The sequence below is a fragment of the Neophocaena asiaeorientalis genome, unplaced genomic scaffold (genome assembly GCF_003031525.2).
Source record: "Neophocaena asiaeorientalis asiaeorientalis breed wild unplaced genomic scaffold, Neophocaena_asiaeorientalis_V1.1 scaffold116, whole genome shotgun sequence".
Lineage (NCBI taxonomy): Eukaryota > Metazoa > Chordata > Mammalia > Artiodactyla > Phocoenidae > Neophocaena > Neophocaena asiaeorientalis.
In genome coordinates this window covers 304,884-329,704 of record NW_020174561.1, presented here as the reverse complement: position 1 = coordinate 329,704, position 24,821 = coordinate 304,884, and the positions used below count along the sequence as shown (strand labels likewise).

At 42.3% G+C, this 24,821-nt stretch overlaps 1 protein-coding gene across 1 annotated transcript in view; it reads right to left on the bottom strand.

Annotated features, from left to right (window-relative positions):
- GRM8 (glutamate metabotropic receptor 8) overlaps nt 1-21,017 on the bottom strand; it is a 727,865-nt gene extending 706,848 nt beyond the window's left edge. The window contains exon 1 of the mRNA XM_024757778.1: nt 20,508-21,017. Coding sequence (XP_024613546.1) covers nt 20,508-21,017 — 510 coding nt within the window. The remainder of the gene's footprint in view (nt 1-20,507) is intronic.
- Nucleotides 21,018-24,821: the final 3,804 nt, after the last annotated feature.

Genomic DNA, 24,821 nt, shown 5'->3' with positions numbered 1-24,821 from the left:
CCCACTTCCTTGCCTCGAGACAGAACAGACTCTAATTCAGTGGATGCTACAGAGCACCCCATGGGATCAAGCTGACACTAGGCTTCACCTGAAACTACATTCTTTCTCTCGAGGATGCTCTTTAATAAGTCACTTGCATAAGAATCCCCATCTACATCTAGGGAACTTGATGCTGTGCTTCTCCATGAGTGTTCCAAGCTGGCATCCTGGTTCAGACCCCACAGTGGTCCAAAGGCCTCCATGGACTGTCTTTATCCAGAGCCCATCAATATGAAATCCAGTGCCCGGATAGCCAGGAAGAGCTCCCTTGTCCCTTTCAGCTTAGAAGTCCACCCTTCCCCAGGGAATAGCACCAAGCCCCTCCTGAAAGACATATTCTGAAGTCAGTAAACAATCAGGCTGCAGTTACCAGCAGCAGAACATTGCCTAAAATACAATCAATGAGTCATTCTTCCGGTTCTCTTTAGGGAGGAGAGAAGCCTCCCCCAAGGTCCCTTAACTTGCTTCCTGCAGTGCGAAATCTTTTAAACAGAGAATAGGGGTCTCATCACAGCATGAACAAGCTACCCATTGCCCCTGAAATGACTCTACTCCACTTCCTTAGAGGAATCACTGCTTGCTCCGTGTTCTAACTGATGCTCTCATCCGGATGCAGTATTTGGGATGGGAAGACATCATTTCTGGGGCTTCTTATTCAACTATGACTTGTTTAGAAAAAACAGCATCCTCACTGAGTTTGGACGTGTTTCCTTCCTGGCAAAGGTCAGATTATTGACAAAATATCTGGAGAATTTATAACCTTCTTTGTAACAATAATAGCTGTTCTTTTACAGGACCTAGTATGTGCCAGGGGCACCAGAAATATGCCACTTCTAATCCTCATAACAGGTAGGGAAAATGAGGCTCAGGGAAGCTAAATAATACGTCAATGTCATGTAACAATTACATGGTAGAAACAGGATTTGAACCCAGGTTCAGCTAACCACAGAACGTGTGACTGGGCCACCTCACCGAACTGTGTTTGCCATTGCTCCAATATTTGAGGCTGGTTCTACCCTGCAGTAATGCCTGTTCCAAGCTAAGCTTCCTATAGAATTATTTATGTTCTTGAAACTGTACCACACTCTCTGATCTTGAGAAAGTGAAGCAATATAAAGGGTGACTGGGGTGGATAAAGATGAGGATCAAAGGGGGCTCTGACGGGAAGATGCAGTAAATATACTCTTCCCTCTTCCTCCCATAGGTATAACTAAAAACGGGGACATTATATCTAAAACAAACACAGCAAGACTCCAAAAGGTAAAGAGAAGCCGGTCTGGGAAGATCCCACATGCCGTGGAGCGGCTGGGCCCGTGAGCCCTGGCCGCTGAGCCTGCACGTCTAGAGCCTGTGCTCCACGACGGGAGAGGCCACAACAGTGAGAGGCCCACGTACCGCAAAAAAAAAAAAAAAAAAAAGAACTCTTGTCTCTAACCCAAGAGCCAAGGAAGAAGCAGCCTAGTCCCTTTCAGATAGAAAACTTTTAGATAATAATCACTCTACTCCAGCTAAATACTACAGGAAAAACCTGCAGTCCCACCGCCACCCCACCAGCAAAGGCCTAGGAGCAGAGACTCTACCGAGGTGTCCCAACACCCCCTTCCAGGATGATGTCAGAGACGCCTGAGTGAGGAGAGTGGACTTTCATCTCCTCCAGGTGCAATCCCAGCTGTGGAGCTGTCAGAGGAACCTAGCGGAGATTCAGGACTTTACCACCCACACTCAGCAGTAACCATCCCCAGGAGTGTCGGGGAAGCTCATGTAGGGAGCAGTGTCCAAGCACCCCTCCTGCTCGCAGCCAGAGTGCTGAAGCTTCAATGAGCAATTACTTTCTTGAAACAAATGAAAAATTGGAACGATATGACAAAGAAGTAGGAATTCTCAGCAAAGGGAAGATAGAAAGAAGAACCAAATGGAAATTTTGGAACTAAAATATACCATAACTGAAACTAAAAAAATAAAAAAGCTCTCACTCCATTTTGCCGTTGAGATGGGCTCAACAGCAAAATGGAGCAGATAGAGGAAAGAATCCATAAATTTGAGGATAGAAATTAAACAGAAAGTAGACTGAAAAAAATGAGCAGAGCCTCAGAGACCTGTGGGATTATAATGAAAGATCTAAAATATAGGTCTTCTGGCTCCCAGGAGAGGGTAAAGAGGGTGGGCCCAAAAAAGTATTTGAAGAAATAACGGCTGAAAACTTCCCAAACTTGGCAAAAGACAAATTCAAGAATTTCAGTGAACACCAAACAGGGCAAACCAAAGAAATTCATATCAAGACACATCATGGTCACACTTCTGAAAACTAAAAACAAAGACAAAAAAAAAGTAGCCAGAGAGAAATGATGCATTAACTATAAGGGAAAAGCAATTTGAATAATACAGGACTTGTAATAAGAAATCAAGGATGCCAGGAGGAAGTGGTCCAACATTTTTCAAGTGCTAAAAGATAAAACTGTCAACCCAGGACTCTATATCCAGAGAAAATATTCTTCAGAGATGACACTCTCAGAAGAAGGAAAACTAAGACAATCCATTGCCAGCAGACCTACCCTGAAAGAATGGCTAAAGGAAGCTCTCTAAGCAGAAAGGAAAAGATAAAAGAAAGAGTCTTGGGACACCAGGAAGGAAGAAAGAACAGACAGAGCAAAAACATGAGTAAAATACAACAGACTTGACTGCTCTTTTGTTTTCTAAACTTAGTTTATGATTAAAGCAAAAATCATAGCACTATTTGTGGTTTTCAAGGTATGCAGAGGAAATATTTAAAACAATCATAAAAGGAGGAGGGGAAAGGGAGGTAAGTTTCTACATTTCGGTGGAACTGGTAAAATGTCAGCACTAGGAGACTGTGATAAATCATCTGTATATAAATGTAATACACAGAACAACCAATAAAAAAAGCTACATAAAGAGATACACTCTAAACCAATGCAGGGGACACGGGTTCGAGCCCTGCTCCAGGAAGATCCCACATGCCGTGGAGCAACTAAGCCCATGCACCACAACTACTGAGCCTGCGCTCTAGAGTCTGCAAGCCACAGCTACTGAGCCCATGTGCCACAACTACTGAAGCCTGCAAGCCCAGAGCCCGTGCTCCGCAACAAGAGAAGCCACTTCAATGAGAAGCCCACGCACCACAACAAAGAGTAGCCCCCACTCGGCGCAACTAGAGAAAGCCCGAGTGCCGCAATGAAGACCCAACGCAGCCGAAAATAAAAATAAATTAATTTTTTTAAAAAACCACACAACCGATAAATCAAAATGGAATTCTATAAAATGTTCAAGCAGCCCATAGGGAAGCAGGAAGAGGTCAAAGGAGAGACTGAGGAGGAGGGAGTGGGGGTGGGTAGAGGCACCTCCACCTCCTATGGCAGGGTTACTCCCGAGCTAACTAGGCCCTTTTCATGGGGGACAGCAGTCTCCCTGCTGCTCAGGGGTGTACCTTTGGGGCAGGGCCAAGGGGAGGAACTCTCCAGGCAATTCCACAGAGCTTTGCCTCAGGAATTACAGTGGGTTGGGGATGTTCGAACTGACAATCACGGAAGGCCCTTGTCAAAGCCATCAGGCTGACCTGCCAGCACACCCAAAGGGGCTCCTTGCCCGGGGTGGGGTCTCCGCTAACCTTCAGCACAGTGGAGGCCCCCTGCAGGGGGAGTATGGTATGTTTACTTACATGCCAGTTACAAAAGCCAAAAGCCCCACTCTACAACCTATACTGCTGGAAAAAATTAATTCAGGTGGCTTTGATGAAGGTTGGATGCAGCTTGGAGAGAGGAAAGAAACAAGTGTGTGTCTTGTGGAGCCACGCCCCAAATGCTTAAAGAAATGAGCTGAGTTCAGAATCAGGCAGCCTTGGTAAACTCTCCCTACCAGATATAAAGACTTACTTCAGTCTTAGAAATACTAAAAAGAAAATGAATCCTGAGTTCCAGTGTAGTTCAACCTCCCTTTCATTGTATTAGAGGCAGGACTCCTGAATCCTTCCCGGCAGGTGGGGAGCCCCCAGTGTTACGGTAAACCATTTCATAGGACCTGCCGGCCCTGTGTCTCTTAGAAGAATGCTTCTGAAAACCTTCCATTACAGTTGTTTAGGATTTTTAAGCTTTAAAAAAAGAAAAATGTACAAATATCCTGGGGATGATATTTGTACATTTCATGTCATTCATTACTGCAAATGTAATTTTAATCAGTTCAACATAAAAGTATCTTAATATTCTCGATGATGGCACCGGTAATTTTAAATATTAAAATCCACATTAGGAAAAAAAAAAGGGGCTCTGATTCATTCTCTCCTTCCAAATAAGCCCAATCAGCTTGGCACACACCTCCAATCTTCCTTTCTCCTCTCCCCTCGTCTTTCCTTCTGTTTGTCTTTTCTCTTTCCTCTTGCTTTTCTCCCTTAGGAGGTAGATAACAAAGAGCAGGGTTGTAGGGGCAGAGTCGAAGTTGACCCCAAAAAATCTAATTATTCCTTCTCCTTCCACAAACTCAGAAACCTAAGGCTTTTTATAAAAGTAATAGTTCTATTTTTCCCCCCAAAATCTCTGCTGTTTATGTTTGCCTTGTCTTTAGCGAACTCTAATAGATTTTTCTATTGAGTTCTGGTCTGGATCCCAGGTTCCTAAAAGGTGTATTTGAAGACAATACCAGGTAGATTCCCTTGAGTTTCTGGATACAAAAAGGCACCGAAAGGCAAACAGCTCAAGGAAGGCTCTCCTACACCTACATCCTCCTTTGACTTCCCAAGAGCAGGCCTGGCAACTTGGAAAATTCTGGAAGGTTGCTGAAAATTCAGAAACAGGGTTTCACGGCTTTTTAAATACCGTTAAATTTGAAATCAATGCCTCAAGTTAATTTGGCTCTTTCCGCCTTGAGCTGATTAGTGAACACTAAATTTCATGCTAACGCTCCCAAGCCATTTGCCTGCAATGCGGGAGTCACTTTCCAAATTCCGCTGATTGCAGTAAAAATATATATGGTCACATCATCTCTTGACCATGGTTCTACGGTATTTCTCTGCTCATACAGGTGGGCTGGTGTTTACTGTATTAGACCATCATGCTCCAACCTCCCACTGGCACATGAAGTTAGTGGTTCTCTAAAGCAGTCCTGGAATCCATTACCATGGAAACAAAAGGTACAAAGAGTTATTTTTATCTCACAGGAACTCTAAAAAGATCAAAAGTGTTTTCAAAGCAAAGGTTTGCAGGGCTAAATCCATTCTAGCTTGGGTTAAAAAAGCCTTGGGGTGAAATAACAAGGCAGGTTAACAGAGGAAAAATGAGGGTGGTAGGATGACAGCAAACACACAGCAGCTGGGAGGCTCTGCAGCTGGACAACCGGTGGACACCTGGGGCTGCTCACCAAGTCTAGCCCCCAAAAGTGGCTTTAAAAACCCAACTCTCTTCCTCTGCCAAGGTACACGAAATAGGATTAGAACTCTGGTCTCTCCTCACGTATGTGAAAATGAGACGTCTGCTTTTCTGACATTGATAATATCATACAAACTTTGGTCCCAACATCTCCACCCGACCATTCTAGACTAGACTCAGTGGAAATGAGGACTAAAGGAAGGAACCTTAACACAAATATGTTCATTGTATCGTCTCTCCATTTGATCTAGAAATTGATCCCGTGTGTTGAGGAAACGCTGTCATGGGTCATATTTTAGTTTGAGAAAGGAGTAGGTACAAACCACATGTATTTGTTTTAGTGTCTCTGTGTTTTCCTGAGGTCCAAGTAGTTTCACCACATCCTGCCGTTAACTTCAAAGAACAATTTTGGATGTGTTAGTCCTTCCATGGAAAATTTCCTGATACATAAACTGCTCTGGCCATCTGTAAAAATACAAATTCTTCCCATCCAGACCCCTCTTCGAAAAACATCTGGTGCAGTAGGAAGCTCCCATCCACAGTGCTGAAGGAGAACACGTTTCCTAACATTTCCCAGGGGCAGGAAAGGCACACGGGGTCATGGCGGTCAGACTCCATTCTTATATCCAGGCCACTGCCCACTGAGGATGTGCTGGGCCAGGCCACCTGCCATCCTGGCCACTTCCACTCTGAGAGTATGAGGCTTAGAGAGTTGAAGCCCTCCATGTTAACTTCCCTGCTCAAAGGCAGTCTTTTAGAATGGCAAGGAAAAACGAATTTCACTTAGAGTAGGGTTAAACTAACAGCAGGAGTATATTCAGGGGAAAGGAAAGCATAACAGAAAGGATTTGAAATCATACTGTATGAAAGACTGTGCAAAGCAGTGGTTGAAAGCATGAGCTTTTGCATCTGTCAGACCAAGGTTTGACTATGGCTTGGCCGCTTACTTTCTAAGTTATCTAAGGAAGCTTAGGTAAGCCTCATTTCCTCATCTGAAAACCATACTTATCTGATGGATTTGTACCTGGGATCAAATAAGATCAGGCATGCTAAGTGTTTAGCACAATGCCTGGCATTTAAGAAGCTCTCAGTAAATGTTAGCTCTTATGCTGTTACTGTCAGGAGCAGATTAAACAGTAGAAACTTTTAGCCTGGAGAACTCAAGACTCAGGACAGCCAGGACCTTCAAACATTTGAAGAACTGTCCCATAAAAAAAGAGACGCATCAGAAGACAGGAGCAGGGCCAATGGGTAGAAGTGATTGACCATGACCTCTGTTCCCACCTTGAGCATCAGAATTGCCTCACTCTCCAAATGACTGGGTGGGCTTCCACATCCCTTATGGAATTAAAGCCATTCCTAAAACTGCTCCAGGGGGAAGAAGATTTCAGGTCAGAAGAGAGAAAAAAAAAACGAATGCCTTTACAAAATGGAGTGGGTCAGTTTGTGAGATTATTAGCATCAAGTGTTTAAATGCATCGTCAGGATGCATTCTTTTCGTACCTCTCTGTGCCAAGGACCATGCCAGGTACTCTCAGAGACATAAAGATGAGTAAGACATGTTTCCTGCCCTCAAGAGCATTATTCTCTAGAGGGGGATTGAGTGGAGATGTATGTTTAACACAATTAAGTGGTACAAAAGGCAGCACTGAATCACTAAGTGTTAAGGAGCTTAATAGATGAGATTCTGCTTTGGATGAAAGGCTTTCATAGACGATCTCAGAAATGCCTTCCATCCCTGAGGTTCCACAAAGCCAAGTATTAGGGGAACTAGGGAAAACAACTGTAAAATAATAAAGAAATTATTCTGTGCCAAGCTTCCTAAAACATTTTTTAAATGTTCATTAGTGGATACGATATCTTAAAATGGTGTTAAGTCTTCTACTGAGTTTAACTGAGTTATATAAAACAAAGTACAATGCAAAACCGTGTACTTTTCCTTCATAAGATCAGTTTTCTAACTGGGCATAGCTTTTTAAGGGTAATTCTCATCATGTAGACGTGATCAGCATTATTTACAGGTTTTACATTTCTTTCACGTCAAATCCTAAACTTGTACCACTTTACTAGAATGAAATATTGATGCTATTAAACACCATGAAATGTTTTAAATAAGATGTTAAAATAACATTTATTCATCAACCTTGGACTACTATAGTATTTTAGATCACTGATTTAACAACTAAATTTCTTCTTATCACATTCTATGCCTAACACTGATCAGGAGAGGCTGAAATTTAACTGTAATTACAGTCCAAAAAGAAAGGTTTTCATTTTAGTTCCTCACAGTTCAGAGAAACACTTAAGGGTAAATACAAGTTTGAAGCTTAAAATCCGGATTCTCCCAGCATGTGCTTAAACTCACCCTGCTTCACATGCAGACCCTCGGCCGGGCACTGCTCTCAGGACCGTGTTGGCTCAGATCAGCATGGAGGTGACAGATGCGGCATTCATTTAAGGAGTGGTGCTGGGTTATCTTATTTTTGTTAGAGAAGGATACTGTGGGGAAAATATTCTCCACTTAATCTATTTTACTTTCAGCAAGGTGTTACCTGTAAATATTAAGTTACACACACGCAAAACTCACTAAGTACTTTAGCTGCATGCATATAAATGAAACGAGGTAATCCAAACTAAAAAATGGAATTTCCGGTATCTTTTCTCTTCAGGCAGAGGGGAAAAAAATATCCAAGGATTTAAAATTCCAACCCAGTGGTTTCAAAGACAACAAAACATCTCCCATTGAGCGCCCATTTAAATCGGTGGGGTAACGAGAGTAGAAATTACAAGTTAAAGTACCGCAGCATGAAGAAGAAAAATAAGCAGTTATGCCATTTTCAATACAGAACCTATTTCCAAATCGCTCAAAATGCTTTAACCTCAAATACTGTAAATTCTCCAAATTTTTTTACCTTACTGAGATCTATGACCGCTTTGTGAAACGGAGAAAGTGCAGATATGATTACTCCCAGTTTCCTCAAGGCTCAAGAAGACAGCAAGGAGAAGCTGTGACCCTCTCGAGAACAGTGGTCTTCCTTATTGGATTGAGGCAATAAAATCGATTCACTGATAATGCATTTAATTTCTCTCTCAGCAATTAATTGTGCATCTATGCTTAATAAGAACAGTATAAACAGTCAAGATAGGCGTGTGGCAGATGAAAAGAAATTTTTTTGATCTTAAGCTACGTGGATTTCCAAAGTGCAAAAATGGGGGCTGGTGGTAGGAATTCTCTGGGGTCCACTAGCTCCTTGCTTGAATCACACAGCAATTCACCTCCTGTATCCACTCCTACCCTGAACTAGAGGGCTTAGATTCTGGCCTCTGGATGCTCAGTACCCACTTGCTTGGATTTTAACTGAGGTCCCGACTTTCGCATTCAGTGGGAGCTGGGGAAATAACCCTCCAACCCTCCCCGTTTTCAGTCCTCCTAGAAGACTCTTAAAGGGGTCCTTTGAAGTTTTGCCATAGCAGAGAGATGCTAAGCAGAAGAAATAAGGTTTCCACTTACTTCCGTCTTCACGGAGCTGAAGGCATCAGGTCAAAGGTTCTGGGATTCCCCACACCTGGAAGAGCCCTTCGCCTCGCCTGGCCTCTGGTTTATACACTCCTACCCATCCCTCTAGGCCCAGGCCGATCCCACATTACCACGGGTAACTCGACTCATAGCTGCAGCTTCCTCAGGTGAAGTCGGCCTCTCTTCTAAACCCTGGCACCATATCACAGCCTTATCACATCGTTTTATACTGTTCGTTGCTATTGTATACGTGTTAGTGATTTCTCCCCAACGAGATTCTAAGCGATGTAAAAGCTTTGAGTCTTCTATTTCTTTCTTAGTTATCCCCAGGAGTGTCAAACACCATATACTTCCAGGATGCTGAATAAACCCAAACACCTGCTGGGGATTGGCTAGTACCTAGTTCACCTGTTAAGTTAAAGAACGAGAATAAGTGGGTAATATATTGGTATTTCTTCACCGTATTCTGCTTGTCTTGGTGGGAAAAAAAGAGCTTTCACACTTACTGAGTTTAAAGAACAATACCAAGAACTATTCAGCAAGTAACACTGTGATAGGATTCTGTCCTTCCTGCAAAGACGGCAGAATTCTGCATTGCAAAAATACCACTTCTCCGTGGTCATTTTTAAGTCTTTTGTCGTTTACGGACAGTTCTGGGTGTACTCTGATGCTTTTGCAAATATGTTGCTATAAAAGGGTTTCATCTTCAAGGAATTCATGGAAGACTCTGACAAGTACAGGTTTCTGGTAACTGACTGTACTGCTGAACTGAATAAATAAGCATTTTCAGAACTCTAATGGAAAACTGATAAACTCATAAAAGTGCTAACAAAAGATCAAGATGAAAAAAAATTAATTACATGGGACTGAGTGAACTGATGAGGATGATTATAATTTTGGTGACTTTCTGTTTGAATAAAAAAATAAATAAAATTAAAAGAAAATAAATACCACTTCTCTTTCCCTGAGGAGTCTTTTCACATTTCAGTAAACTATCCATGTTTGATTAAAATGAAAATGTACCAGGCCATAATTGATATGTTTGACTGAATTATTTATATTTTCAACAGGTGGAACATGAGAGGTCCTAGTGTTAGTCAAAGTGTTATATGTTTAGTCCCACTATTTTTCTGGTTGTCCAAAAATGAATGTGACTTCTAGAGAAAGTACTTCTGAACCTTTTTAGTGCTTCCATTTCTGACATCTGTATCAGAAGGTAATGGGTGTAAGTATTATGTAGTCCATAAAAGTATTCCCTCAATAAAAGGATAGTGTTCTTTGCCCACAGTGGGCCTATGTTTCCATCTATGTTGGATCATTGTACCAACATGGCAAAGAAAGGGAATTTCACTAACAAAAGATCAAGATGAAAAAAAAAAATTAATTACATGGGACTGAGTGAACTGATAAGGATGATTATTTTTGTGACTTTCTGTCTGAATAAAAAGAAAAAAATCCCACAAGGATTCAGAGGCAAAAAATATACAAATCAATTTTCACTGCAAAGTAAAGGAGCTGTTACAGTGGGAGATTCCTGGACTGAATGTCAATATTATGACACAGCGTGAGTGTGTTTCGTGTTTGGTCATCGCAATCACTGTTGCTTTTGTTGTGGTCATCCATTTACAATGCTTGCTGTCAGTTTATTTATCTCTTGTAAAAGTAAAATACAGTGTGTGTGTGTGTGAAAAAAAAAGAAAGGGAATTCCAACCCAAAAGAGACAACTGCCTGCAGCCTTGAGGGTTAGTCAGCCGCTCATCCACAACCACGGCTCCACCTCTTATACCATCAAACCAGGGGTACTGGGAAAGAGTCCAAAGGAGCCAGAATTTGTTGTTGTTTTCATTGTTTTCCACAACTGAACCCCACTGGCACCTTTGGGTGCTGATATAACCTTAAAATTTAGCACAGCTTGTCTTTGGGTCATCCAATCTTTCCCTTGGCTGTCTGTTCATTAAACAAAACTGACTCTTACCACCTAAGACATGGATTTGGAAAGAACAGAAGCCCACTGCTTTCTTAGCTCAACTGGTTGGAGCATGAGGTTGGTGAGGTCCCAGTCTCACGTTTGGCCTTCAGGCAAACGAGACAGCTTAGCTCCATGCCAGAGCCTATTTGGACCTATTGATTGCATTGTTTCTTGGTCAGTGACAGCACCTTTAATGCTAACCTGCCCTTGTTCACAAAATAAGGCAAATCAGTACAGACGCTTGAGTATTGAAGTAGAGGTCTAACTCAAGATGAATATCCTACTAACGTGGACGTCAACGTCTCCCTCCTCGCTCTCATCATCGTAACTATGTATCAGGGATCCTACTTAGGACTTCATGCACTTTACCTTATCTTCTTTTAAAACCTTATGAAGGAGGTACTATCATTACTCTTCAGATGTAAGAAAGCTAACGTTTAGATCACTTTGCTGTACACCTGAAACTAACACAACATTGTAAATCAACTATACTCCAATAAAAATTTTTTTAATTTAAACACACACACACACAGAAAAGAAAGCTAAGATTTAGAGAGATTAACTAGTGTACTTAAGGTAATATAGCTAATAAGTGTTACATCAGAATTTGAACCCCGGAAGTCTGACTACAAAGCCTGACCTATTTCATATAATTCACATTAATCTGTTTTACTCCAAAGAGTATCAAGCACCACTAGATAAGTATTACAATAATCTATAATTTGAAAAGACAGCTCCTGAGGATAAATATCTATAGGACACAAATATCTCTACAACAAATCTCCATAGGAATGATATGCCATTTGTTCTCTAAACAATATAAATGCAAACAGTCTCAGAGCTGAGATGACAGATCACTTTGAGAACTCTACTACATAGAATTGTCACAATGTTAAATACTTAAAGTTAAAATGTAAGAAATAGCACAAACACTAATAAAAGTTAGAATTCACTCTCGATTCGTGTAAAGGGAAGCAAGGGTGAGCTGAAGCAAGAATACATCACCATCCTCACATCCCAAGGGAGCCCAGGGTGGCACTTCGTGACTTCGAAGGTGGGCCTAACCAGTAGATCTGGGGCTATACTGTACCAAGGAACCCAGCCTCCCCAAGCACAGAGGGAGCCTGGGAGAGTCTTGGAAGGAGACAAATGGCCAACATTGAAAACACATGTCTATCAGCTTGCTGGGCCAAATGAAATAAAGCAGCAGAGATTGGCCTCGTTCTGGAAACAGATAAAGGTGGCTTTGGACAATGCTATACCTGGACCCCTTCCCACCCCACCAGCCTGGTGCTCATTATGTATTTAAAATACATAAAGATTACATGTATATTTTTATGTTATTAACGGTGCTTAGAGATAGGGAAAGTCCCTATCACAGCTGAAAGAGATGTCTCTGTCTTTCGCCAGGGAATGTTTTACCAATTAAATGGGTAAATAGGCCCTTTTCCCCCTCTGTGGGTAAAGGGCCTCTTGTGACCCTCTATTGATTAAGACTGCTGTGGAATGTTATTTGCAATCTCATTGCATAATGGAAATCAGGAGGTAGCTGTCATGGTTTCTGAAGACAGATTGCTGGTAGCTGAGACAAATCGCAGCCTCTTTCGTCACTTACTCTTCTCAATCCCCTGTCAATGTGTATCTTACAGTCCAGGTTTCTTAAATCGGTCTGCTCCACTGTCACAGGTAGTAAAAATGAGGAAGTGATCCTCTGAGTGACCCTGCTTTAGGAACCCTGTTCAAGTGACCATTCGCTGATCATCACTCCTGAGCCACACATTATTTAATAAGGAACACAACTTCCAAAAGAGCACACAATTAAAAATAGATCCATACAGCAGCTGCTGTGATTATGACCAATAAGAATAGAAATTCAACCAGGCATGAATCAAAAGAAAAAAGGCCGCTGCCAGACAGAACATAGTTCAACCTCATTTTTGTCTTGTGTACTTTGACTTGCTAAGTCAGCCAGCGGACGGTTTGCACGGAGCAGAGTTTCTCAAAGTGTGGTCTGAGAAACGGCAGCATCAGCATCACCTGGTTACCGTTAGCAATGCCAGGTCTCAGACCCCAACCCAGACTTACCGACTCAGAAGCTCTGCCGGCGGGGGTGGGGTGGGGACTCAGCTTCCATGCTTCACAAAGTCTCTGGGTGATTTGGATGCATGCTAGAGTTTGACAGCTACTGGGCGGGAGCCAGGGGCATTCCTCGGATGCTAAGTCTTCCCGCAGAAAGTACAGCTGTTGGTTGTAAAAAGTTATCTTCTGAAGAGTCTGGGAAGAAACCAGTCCTGAAACCAAATAAAACCACTGCCATCTTCAATTGTGCTGTAAGCTAAAACTTCTCATTAAAAAAAATCAAGTCTTGGGCTTCTCTGATGGCACAGTGGTTGAGAGTCCGCCTGCCGATGCAGGGGACACGGGTTCGTGCCCCGGTCCGGGAAGAGCCCACGTGCCGTGGAGCGGCTGGGCCCGTGAGCCACGGCCGCTGAGCCTGCGCGTCTGGAGCCTGCGCGTCCGGAGCCTATGCTCCGCAATGGGAGAGGCCACAATAGTGAGACGCCCGCGAAACGCAAAAAAAAAAAAAAGTGTATAGCACTGTCACAAGCCATTCTCTTGGAAAGACTCCTCACTACTTTCAAAACAACCTCGTTATTATTTATTTATTTATTTAAATTGGATCAAAGATTCTTTAAATTCTATAGTGCTTTACAACTTTCAAAAGTTTCACACACATGATTTCATATAATCCCATAATAACCCTTTTTTCCCCTCCCCCTTTATTGCCTCTCCCCTCTTCCCTCTCCTCACTCATAGCCGCTAGTTAAAACAAACTTATTATTTAAAACACTCAAAAGATAGGCATTAATCACTACGTAACGTCTTAAGAGGTCTTCAGTATTCACCGTAGGATGTCAGATCTTTCGAGGCTAGGAAAAGGGAAAGTAAGAAATACTTAAGTTCACCGAGTTTAAAATCTGCTCCACCCAACAAGTCACGATGCTCCTTTAATGGTCTGAGCACATGACCACTACACTGGTTCTAAGTTACTGCATGTCGTAAAAGCCACCACCTGTGAGGTGGGCCTGTATCATGTGAGTCTGCCTTATGGCAAGGTGTTTTTGGTAATTCATTAATTCAGCCCCTTTGTTGGTCCAAGAAGGGGCTCTATGAGACCAAAATTCACTCTAGAGCTAATAGTGCCTGGAATGCCTCTAGCATTGTTTTCACTTTTTTTTCAAATGATAAATGACCTTAAGAAATCAAAGTCAAGTAACCTATCAGTAAGGGATTTATTAAATAAATGATGCTCTCTTCATATAATTAAAAACCAAGCAGCTAAAGTTTTACAGTTCTCAGCCCTGGACAAATAACAGAATCATCTAATGATCATTTAAAATATACCAATGCCAGGGCTCCACCCCAGTTTCATTGGTCTTGGGTAGGGTTTGGGCTTTTTAAAAACCTATCCAGGTGATGCTAACAGGCAGCTAGGGTTGAGAATTACTGAGGTGAATCTATATTAGCCAACATGGAAATCTCTCCCAGGCATATTGTTATATGAAAAAGAAAGCCATAAGACATATCTATTAATAAAATTCTGTGTGTGTATGTGACTTCACAAAGAGATATGTGTTTGGATGTGGTCTCTTTCCATTTTACGCTATTTACTTATTCGTTGCTTAGACTTTTCAAAATGAGAATGTGCTCGTGTCTTTTACTTATTTAATTTTTAATTTTAAAAATCTGTTTAGAGGAAATGTGAACTGGTAGGAAAATGAGACAGCACATGAAAATATAGGAACTCCCAAAATATACCACCTGTCCTTTCTCCCCTTCTCCTTCCTTCTGTTCCTTTTTGTCAATGAGTACAAAAGTAAAATATACAAAATCCCATTTCTGTTCTATCTACCCAACACCTACTATTTCCAATATCGGGGATTGGGGTGAGGGAGGTGGAGGAAGTGGAAGGGGTAGAGAGATATGGTTCATTCATTCATTTATTCAGCAAACATTTATTAGGTTCCCAGATAGGCCCATACTAGGTGCTGGAAATAACAGCAACAAACAAGATATATATGCCCTCATGGTTATCATGGATATCATCCTGCCCTCGTGGAGCTTTGTTACATGTAACAAAGAAACTTAATGTAGTGGAGAGAAGTAAGAAAAGACTTCCCGAAGTGGAGGTAGACCTTTATCTTGGGAGAAATAGCGGCCACTAGAACTTTAAGAAGAGGAGTGGCATGACCACGTCTGCATATTTACGTGTCTCTATGGCTTCGAGTTGTGTCAGTGACCATGGGCCGTGACCATGGACCATGCCCTTTTCCCCCTCTACCCCAACGTAAGGCCACTAAGAGAGAACATCCATCGTCTCTCATCCGAGGTGAATAGGCTCTTTACAAAATTAAATTAGAGCTTGCTACAGGAGCAAAGCATTGACTAAAGGAATCTATCTTTCAATTTTCCCTTATCTGTTTGCCATCAAATAAGATTAAACACGAAATGTTACCTCTTGCTGAGTTTATCGATTGGGCTCATTTTTCTGCCCTTCTAACTAGGTGAGCCTGAATACGGCAGATATACCTGTTCAGAGTTTACAGTTAAGAAAGCCCATTGTATGCAATAAGTAACTCGCAAAATGCTTGGCTTTATGGGAGTGGTTACTGCAACTAGTAGAGTCTCTTGGAAGAAAATCTATCTTTGTAAACATAGCAGGATAGGCGAGCACATCCAGGGTAACGGGATGCTTCATTGTACTTCATTTACTTAACATGAAGGTCAGTTTTAGCCACTTATAACCAGGACACTTCCACATGGTGAGAAATTATCTAGAAGTAATTCTAGATAATTATAGAATAATCCACACGTGGATTTCTATTTGATTGCTTTGGGAAGTATACACTACAGACTATCTAACCCCCATCCTTCAAGAGCTGAAAATTAATTCTCTAGGTAAAGTTCACCAGAAAAACATGAGAAAGAGAAAGTATATATGACACTGTCCTTTTCTAACCCCAATGCATCTATGTGGACATCAATGTGTTACCTCCTACTATCAATGTGCTATTTTTAACTTATAATGTTCAATCTTTGCTCAAAGTAAGACATATGATTAGTGTTTTGAGGAACAGATTTGCTCTAATTTAAAAGAGAGGGGTGGAAATGTTCTAGAAAGGGGAAAAAATCCGAGCTCTTTATAAAACATATGCAAATTCCTCGAAACTGCTTTATAAAACAAATTTAAATTATGGGCTTCCCAGTCAACATTTCCAAAAGGCCCTCTCATTCTTTTTTAATTCTTTTCAAACTAAGCAGTCTCCATCTGAGAGCTGGACCCCTCTTTTCTTTGGTCTCTCTGCAACACAGGCGCCACTGAAATGGCATATTAACCCTCATGTAGGTTGGAGCAGTTCTGGGTTCGCTACTCTGCAGTTATGGGTCACATTATCCTAATGGATCCTACTGTTATCCAAAACCATTAACTTGGTATAGGGATTAAACAGTCACCTAGGTGACCACTCTGCCGCTATGTTAACCCATATATGACACGTGTGTGTGTACGTGTGTGTGTGTGTACGTGTGTGTGTCAAGGCTGCGTGTAGTGCTTCTGAAAAGTTCAGATCATTGAAGTCTTTTCTGTGACTCAAAACTTGTTTTCACTCCCAACACACCTGACAAATGAGACACTTCAATCAGTAAAAATGGTTCTAGGGAGGGGGTTGGGAGACACACACTCACTCACTGTGTCGTCACATGAAAAGCCTCTGAGGTAGTTTTGATAGCCTACACACCCGCCCCCAGGGCATGAGGAGAGAGGGTGTAAGCCCCGCCCACACTCAGGGTTGACAATCACTGGTTTAGTGTGGCATTCAGTGCCCCAAGGGGCGAGGCCACAGGCCAGCTTCCGCCCCACACCCACCCCCCAATGAAGTCTGGCTCCACCCCCTGCCCAATTCTCCGCTGAAGTTAAAGGGCTGATTTTACCATTTGCCCCTGAGCTTTGATAGGAAGAGAAAGAAAGACAGGGCAACATTCCTTCCCTCTAGAGAAAAGCAGGACCAGCTATACACCACAGCAGAGGAGCTGCCCCTCACCCGGACAAGGTGCAGGATCTGGGGGGCTAAATGAACCTCCCCCCAATACCTGAATCCCCTTGACAAAGACAAATCATTTCATTGCACCGCAATTAGCGATCCCACGGAAAACAGAATCCTCCTCTGACTTAAACACAGACATGTTGTATGCAGATAACTGATAACACATGCATAGCTCCTCTCCTGAAACGAGGCTTTGATTAGGAGAATGGAGAGGGATACAAACGAGGCTTCGATTAGGAGAATGGAGAGGGATACGAGGCCAGGAGAGGCTGCCACAGGAGGGCCAGACTGAAGGAAGAGGAAGATGGGCATGCCTGGGGGACTTTGTCTCCTTCACAATGTAGCCCAGGCAGATAACACATGGCTTTACCGGGACTGTCCAGAAAAAGAGAACTGGGACCTTTGGAGATTACTTCTGATTTCAGCCCAAATGTTTTCTATACAATTTTAAACAGATTCCAGCTACATTCTAAAAACCCCAATTAATGCTTGTTGTTGAGCAGGACAATAAGTATTTCATTAATCAAGACCTTGTTTACATCCCTCATGGTCAAGGTTAATTGTGTTTTTCCAAACCAAGATGCTCGACCTTCTGTGACTCCATTAATCCAGGAATAAGTGGCACTATACTGATATCCAGGCATCGTTTTAGATACTATGGGTCATATGCCGTCCTGGAGGGGCCCAAGCGCCATAAAACTGTCCTAAATGTTTAATTTTATTCAGGTCATAGCATTTGTTTAATCAAATTATTATCTTTCAAAATGGAACTGTAAGCGAATCCCCAAAGCATTAATCTGCTAATCACTCCTTTGATAACTATTCTAATATGTCATGTCAGTCCTAGCATATGTGTTTAAACAGAATATATATTCACACATAAAGTGAAACATTTTCTATTCCAGGAGTGACCATCACCATTTCATAATTAATATCAGTGTGGAGTGCTGGCTGGAGGTCTCACATGAATCGTCAAAGTAAACTAAAGTAGCACGAGAACAATTAAGTTGTAATTATCAATTCACAGTCACGTGGTTCCAGGTTCAGCTGGAAGATGGGCTGACCACCTACATCTTCTCACTTACTTGTAAATGACAGATTTTTCAAGCCCCGCTTATTTGGTTAATAAATGTATCTGTGTCCATATATTCAATGCTCATTCCGGGCCAGCATACCGGTCTTAGTCATGACATCTACCGTAATCAACATCTCCCCCTGGCTAAAAGTCACCCAGTCCCTGTGCTTTGGTAAAGGGTGGCAGCCCCTTCATGTGCAGACCACAGTCTCGAGAATTGACCTATAGCACTGGACTCTGCCCAGAGTCAATGGTGTTGTAATTCTCCCACGTGATCAATAAGGTCCCTCCAGAGTTACCCAAGAATTGGCCAGTCAGTGAGAGAAGAACAAAGCAAAGAGAAGCCAGGTCTAGAATGCATAAAAACAAAACCTACCCTTCAGTTGGCCCGATGTCCCCTTTGGCAGCCCAAGCAGACGAAGGACACGGTCAGGTCCTGGTGGAATCCTTCACCTGCATTATCTCATTAAATCATCCAACAACCTAACACACTGTTAACATCCCCATTTTACAGATAAGCTGATTCTGCAGCAAAATTAATGTAAACAAGTTTTGAAAACCTCAACTGAGCAATTATCGCCTCCATCCCACTCCTCAAATCCTTGCCCACTTTTGGCACCAGACTCCAGGAAAGAGACAGGATTCACGGGAATTACGATGGGATTGATGGGAACCAGAATTAGTTTATAAGGGGAGAGTAACAGGAGGGAGATGATCCTCACGAAAGTTTCCCCTTCCCTAAAAGTGGGTGTTGATGAGTTAAGAACAGAAAAGAGATGCTTTGGAGCATCGGGGGAGGGAGATCAAGTCAGAGAGGAGAAGAGAACTGGGAAACTGGCTGGAGCTGGACATCACCCCAGAGCCGAAAATGCCATGCGGCTCAGAATCAGGATGCTGGGAGAAATCCAAGATCCCAGGATGCTGGGGTAAACCTGGAGCTTCTGGTTGTGAATCTTGCCTCCAGGCAAGGGGTCAATTAGCCCAAGAGAAATCACTAACAACTTTCCAGTTTCCCTTGAATGTTTCCAGAGATGGACAATTAGAGCACCCTTGGCTGCCTATTTTAATCTTGTGTCCTCCTCCTTGCCAAGGGGCTCTTCCTAACGTCTGGCTCGGATATCTCAGGCGTTACCTGACGCCTGTGTGTGACTCCTCAGCGCTCCTTAGACACAGAGAGCTTCTGCTCAGCAGCCTCCTCACCTGAGAAAATTTCATCCACCTGAAAATAGTCACTAAGGGGCCTCTCACCATTCTCTCCTCCAAACTTAGGGAATTCATACAGAAGCTGGGGGGATGTTACAGACATGAACCGGAGTAGATGGTCCCCCAAGACAGCTTCCAAAGTGGAAAGCTTTTGATTCGAACCCTTCTATTTTCTGAAGTCAGTTTTCCATCGCTTTGTTCATTGTTGTCGCTATATCTGTCATCTGTCCAACTTCTCCATATTCTTTTAATATTTTTAAATCTAATATGCACAGAAACAGCTTCTCACAATATTAAACGAAGACTCATTAATTCAGAGTAAGCTGGAAAAGTCACGTCCCACTGAGTAAAAAATCAGAGTGAAAAGTATTTTCAATTTTTAAAATTATGTCTATTACAAAGGACTACATAATGGATGTTAATAAATAAAATGAGAAAGTTAATGAAAGATGAATAACTTTATGTTTATGGGACTTCATGCTTTCAAAATATTGTTCCATGTGTTGTTTTATTTTGCCAATTTTATTCAAAATGTAATCTATAGATAATAGATCATCCAACCTAAACCAAAAAGTCTCGAATTATCCTGCTAAATCTGAACTTTTAATTCAACAAGAATTACATATAATTATTCTAAGTCTGCATCAGAGCAGTCTGAATTAATGAGGTTCTGCTCTACTGTAGCTATAACAAACCTGACAACTTTATGGCCATCTTCTAGCCCAGAGTGTCACTCCCATCTACCCATTAGTAATAAATACTATTTCTCCACACAGGAACTTTTGTCATAACACAGCATCCCACGTTAAAGAAATTTCACCAAGTAAATTATCTTAAATCTCAAATACCATAGAAATGTTTGATCTGATAAATGAGCTAAGAGTTCATCAGACCCTCGAAAAACACTTGCTTTGCTTTAAAATAAGCCTCAATAAACAGCATATCCCAAGATACTGAGGACCCGACATGTCATAGAAATTATCACCTTTCTGTTTGTTCAGAAAAAAAAGATCACAATTAATCCAATTCATTCTTTTTAAAAACGGAACTAAATCAACACTTGTAGAAACCTAGACACAAACCCCTCTCTGTGAGGAAACTGTGGCCCTGAGAGGGTCTACGAGCATCTTCACCACATTCGCTTTCCTCTTAAACCTGCAGTTGGAGTCAGGACAATTTATTGTCTTTCCACAATGGTCAGAATTGCCTAGTGCCTTTACCTACCTTAAAAAGTCTTAAAATGTTAGCCACCATGATGGACACGGAGCTCGCAGCAGCACCTATGACGCCAGAAATCTTGTCGGGCTTGGTGAAAATGGGTGGATCTCCATTAGCACACTTCACGTCAGAAGCATCTTTCTCTATCAAAGCCTGCACGAATGTTAGTGACTGCTCCAAAGCGTAGGTGTCCCTGGAGCAGGTGTCGAGGATCCGGACACCCAGAGTGATATTGGAGAGGAGATCAGGGTCCTTATTAATCTGGTCAATTGCATAAAGCATGGCCTCCAATCTGTGGATCCCTTTTTCCTTCTTCAGCTCCCCACAAGGCACCCCTCTCTCTCCCTTTGCATGGACAGGAAAGAGACCTCCCAAAATGATGTCCCCGTCCACTCGTATGGAATGGGCATACTCTTGGCTGTGAGTTCTTTGCATCAACGTGAGGATCCAGTAGAACTTGGCAGTCAGGAGGAAAAAACAAGGACAAGAGGCTGATCGCTTTCCCTCGAATACCATTTTCTCCACAGGTGGTGTTGCAATCCAAGACCCAAAGTTTATTCTTGCCACAGAAGAAGGGGAACCACCTGAGGCTGTACCTTCTGGAGGCTACCATCAGGGCCCATGGGGAAAAGGCTCTGTGGGTTTCAGCAGGTGTTCTTGATTTGAATGTCACAGTGAATTTCCATCAGACCCCAAGGTTCAATTTTATTTCCATATAAAGTCAACTTGCCTGGAATGATGCAAAAATTAGAGCAACAGCTGAGGTTCTGATGTTGGGATGAGGTCACCAATTCACATCCTTGAAGTCAGCCGTGTAGCAGAATTATTCCTGGGAGGCCAGAAGCAAAAAAAGAAAGGGTTCAGTTCAAAGGGTCTACGTTTTTCGTATTTGAAGCCCTGTTTGCACCGACCTCTTTTTTATTGGTTAATTTTCCCTATTCAGTAAGAAACTAATTCTTTTTGTACCCTTATGATTCTGAACACCTGGCTGCACAGCATCTAAACAGAGAGATTGATGACACTTGTGGAGCAAGGGAAACAGAAACGTATCAGAAACTAGGTTGATTCTCCCAAATCAGAAAGCATTTTTATGTACCATTTCATTTCAATAAATCCAATTTCTGTGAAGGTAAAAATCCTGAGATTGATGGCATGAGTTCTTTTCAAATCTGTTTTTACTTTTTACAGCTGTCTGAATTTAGCATTTAAATTTCGTCCACAAAATCAGAATGAAAGGCTATTTTCTGTGATGTATTCAACAAGCCAGTCATTTGTTAATGACATTTTTGGTGCCTCAGATTTCCCGATGGGAAAAAGTGATTATTCAATCACAAAAAAAAAAAGAGAAAGGAATTCACCCAAGGAGCCCAAAATGTATAAGTTTTAGAGCTTGTGAAAAGATTAAACACAGAATGTCGGCTATTTTGTGTACATTATCTTATTGTTCTCTGATAACAAAAAAATGACTTGAAAATTAAACACATAGGGTAGGTTATGTGTGAAAATACTCCTATTACCATTGTCAGAGTTTCCTATTAATTTGTCAGAGTGGAAGCAATGGGTACGGTTACAGCTCTGAAGCAAACGTTTCTTGATCCTAGAATCACTAGAGAAAATCAGAGCTAGAGATCTACTGAAGAGCTTCTTAAATTTTGTCAGACTCAGTGGGGAAAACAGTTATTTCATCAAGACTAGAAATAACCTAGAGTGAAAACATCTACAAGCAAATCTATAGGAAAATTTTATTCTAGGACCTTCACTGTTAAAGAATGCCATGAGATTCTTTCCAAGGACTTCTGTGGAGGTTTAACTGAAAACAAGAACTGACTTCACATAAGGGAATCTGATGTTTGAAACGCACATGCAGTTAAGAGAATAAACAGCACCAACATATTTTGGTAGGAGAGTTAATCTAATGTTCATTGCTCACCTATTTATACGTATGGGTTTGAAACCTGAAATTTGGACAACTCTCCTCTACCTTAGCCAACCAGCATCTGGTTGTGCTTTCCACTCACGTGTTCAATTTCCAGTTCATAAAATTTTCGTTCCTCCCCAACCCAAAGGAAAGGATGGTGCCTCTCTAGAGGCCAAGTGAACATATATCCAAAAGCCTTCAGAGAAAGCTGCACTTTTTTCACTTTTAGATGAGGAAAGGGGGCTTGTTGTATACACCTGGAGCAAACTCAGAAATACAGTCCATGGCCCAGTCTGCTGGGACAGTTCTCATCTGCCTGTGACAAGCATTTCCTGCCTCCTGGCACATGCTAAGCCCTGGATTTCCCGTATTCGGCCTCGAAATACTTCGTCCTTTTCTGATTTTTCTCACGACTTGACTAATATTCCGTCACACGTGATTCTCTTAGCAGCTGCTTCTCCCTCAGAAAATCTGTGATTTGGCAACAGTCTGACCTCAGGCATTCCACAAAAGGAAACACTTAGAAAGTTAACTTGACTTTCTGTATGAAACCATTTAAGTGATGGACCATGGATTACACCAACCACCCATTACGAGAAGGAGGATTGTGCTTTACAGTTTCACGAGGAGGACCAGTTAGAAGACAGTAAAATCTCATTAACTCTGATGACTAATTCAGGGCTTGTGACCAAGTCCACAGGGCTGGGCTGACCCTGAGCGTATCCTTTCTGGCAGAGCACAGAATGAATGGATACTCAAAGGAGAAATGATGAAGGGGAAAAGGAAGGGGACATGCCGTTCTTCAAGCCACCTCCCAAGTACTTAAAACACTTCAGAGAATAAATGGTTTTCAATTATAGACGACCATAAACTCAGTCTATCTGCTAATTACAAATCATCCTTACCTGTGCTACTCATGCGGCATTAACCTAGTTCCACTTGTTGTACAGCCCTGGAGGTAGTAAAATTGAGTTTCTTTTAAAGGTATTCATGTCTGCAATAATTTTTAGTCTCTTTAGCATCTCATAGGTCTGTTTAGAGCTTCAAGTTAGGGAAAGATTGGGGAGTAAATAACAGAGAGACAGGAGTTAGTTTTGTTTAGTGGATGAATGCACTTAAATGGAAAACAAGAGGTGCCATTTTGGTTGGGATTTACTGGGCAGTTTACTTGGATTTTTGCTTAAATCTCCTCCTTTGCAACACAGAATTAAAGGCACATAACCGCTCTGAAGCTCGGTTTTCTTGTCTGTAAAGGGGTGCCAGAACCTGCCACAAGGCACACACGGAGGAAAGCACGGTAGCTGGCACAGGGTAAGTGCTCGGTGAACAGGAGCGATCGTTGCTAATCTAGTCTGCAACTCATTTTCCACTAAAGCACAGCAACTTTTTCCATATTTGCCCAGTTGGTGAGATTGTTACTGAAAATTTTTGTCACTTTGAAAGTAAAATCAGAGCTACTTACAAAATGTCGAAATAGAGCAGTTATTTCAAGATCGGATACATTGTCATAAAAATCAGACTCTTGATGACCAGAAGGCTTAGTTTCCCTTCAAAATTCTAAGGAAACGTATATTTGAAAGTTTGTAGAAAACTACATAAATCTGGTGGCATCGAAAAATCTTGCAGGGCCTAATCTCGCTCTGGGGCAATTCTTGTGAGCGTTAATCTGAACTCAGCCTAGTGGGCGTCAATGAATTTTAACAAAATGACCTTTTTGTGCTATCGAGCCAGACAGCTCTACTTCATGTTCTGTGCTTGATTTAAAATCAGTTTTTCGGGCTTCCCTGGTGGCGCAGTGGTTGGGAGTCCCCCTGCCAATGCAGGGGACACAGGTTCGGGCCCGGGTCCGGGAGGATCCCACATGCCGCGGAGCAACTAAGCCCGTGAGCCACAACTACTGAAGCCCGTGCACCTGGAGCCCGTGCTCCGCAACAAGAGAAGCCACCGCAATGAGAGGCCCGCGCACCGCAGCGAAGAGCAGCCCCCGCTCGCTGCAACTAGAGAGAAGCCGGCGTGCAGCAACGAAGACCCAACGCACCCAAAAATGAATAAATAAAATTTTTTTTAAAAATCAGTTTTTCTCTCAAACGGACCTTCCTCTGGGCTTTGATAGAAACCTCACCTGAGTTGATGGACTTCTTCAAGGAGGCGTGAGGTCCACACTCCTGAAAGCGACCTCTGAGGGGAGAAGACACCTTCCACTATTTCTGAGCCCTCAGGCGGAGGGCTTCCAGGAGGCTTAACCATTAAATGCTCGTGCGCAGCCCTTCCTGTTCATTCATTCCCTCCCAGCTGGTCCTAAGTACACGGTAAATGGGTACCTTGTAGATCATTAGCACTTCCATTACCCACCTCCGTGGCCCAGGGCTGCTGGGGAGCAGGCCCCCCCCCCCCCCCGCGGC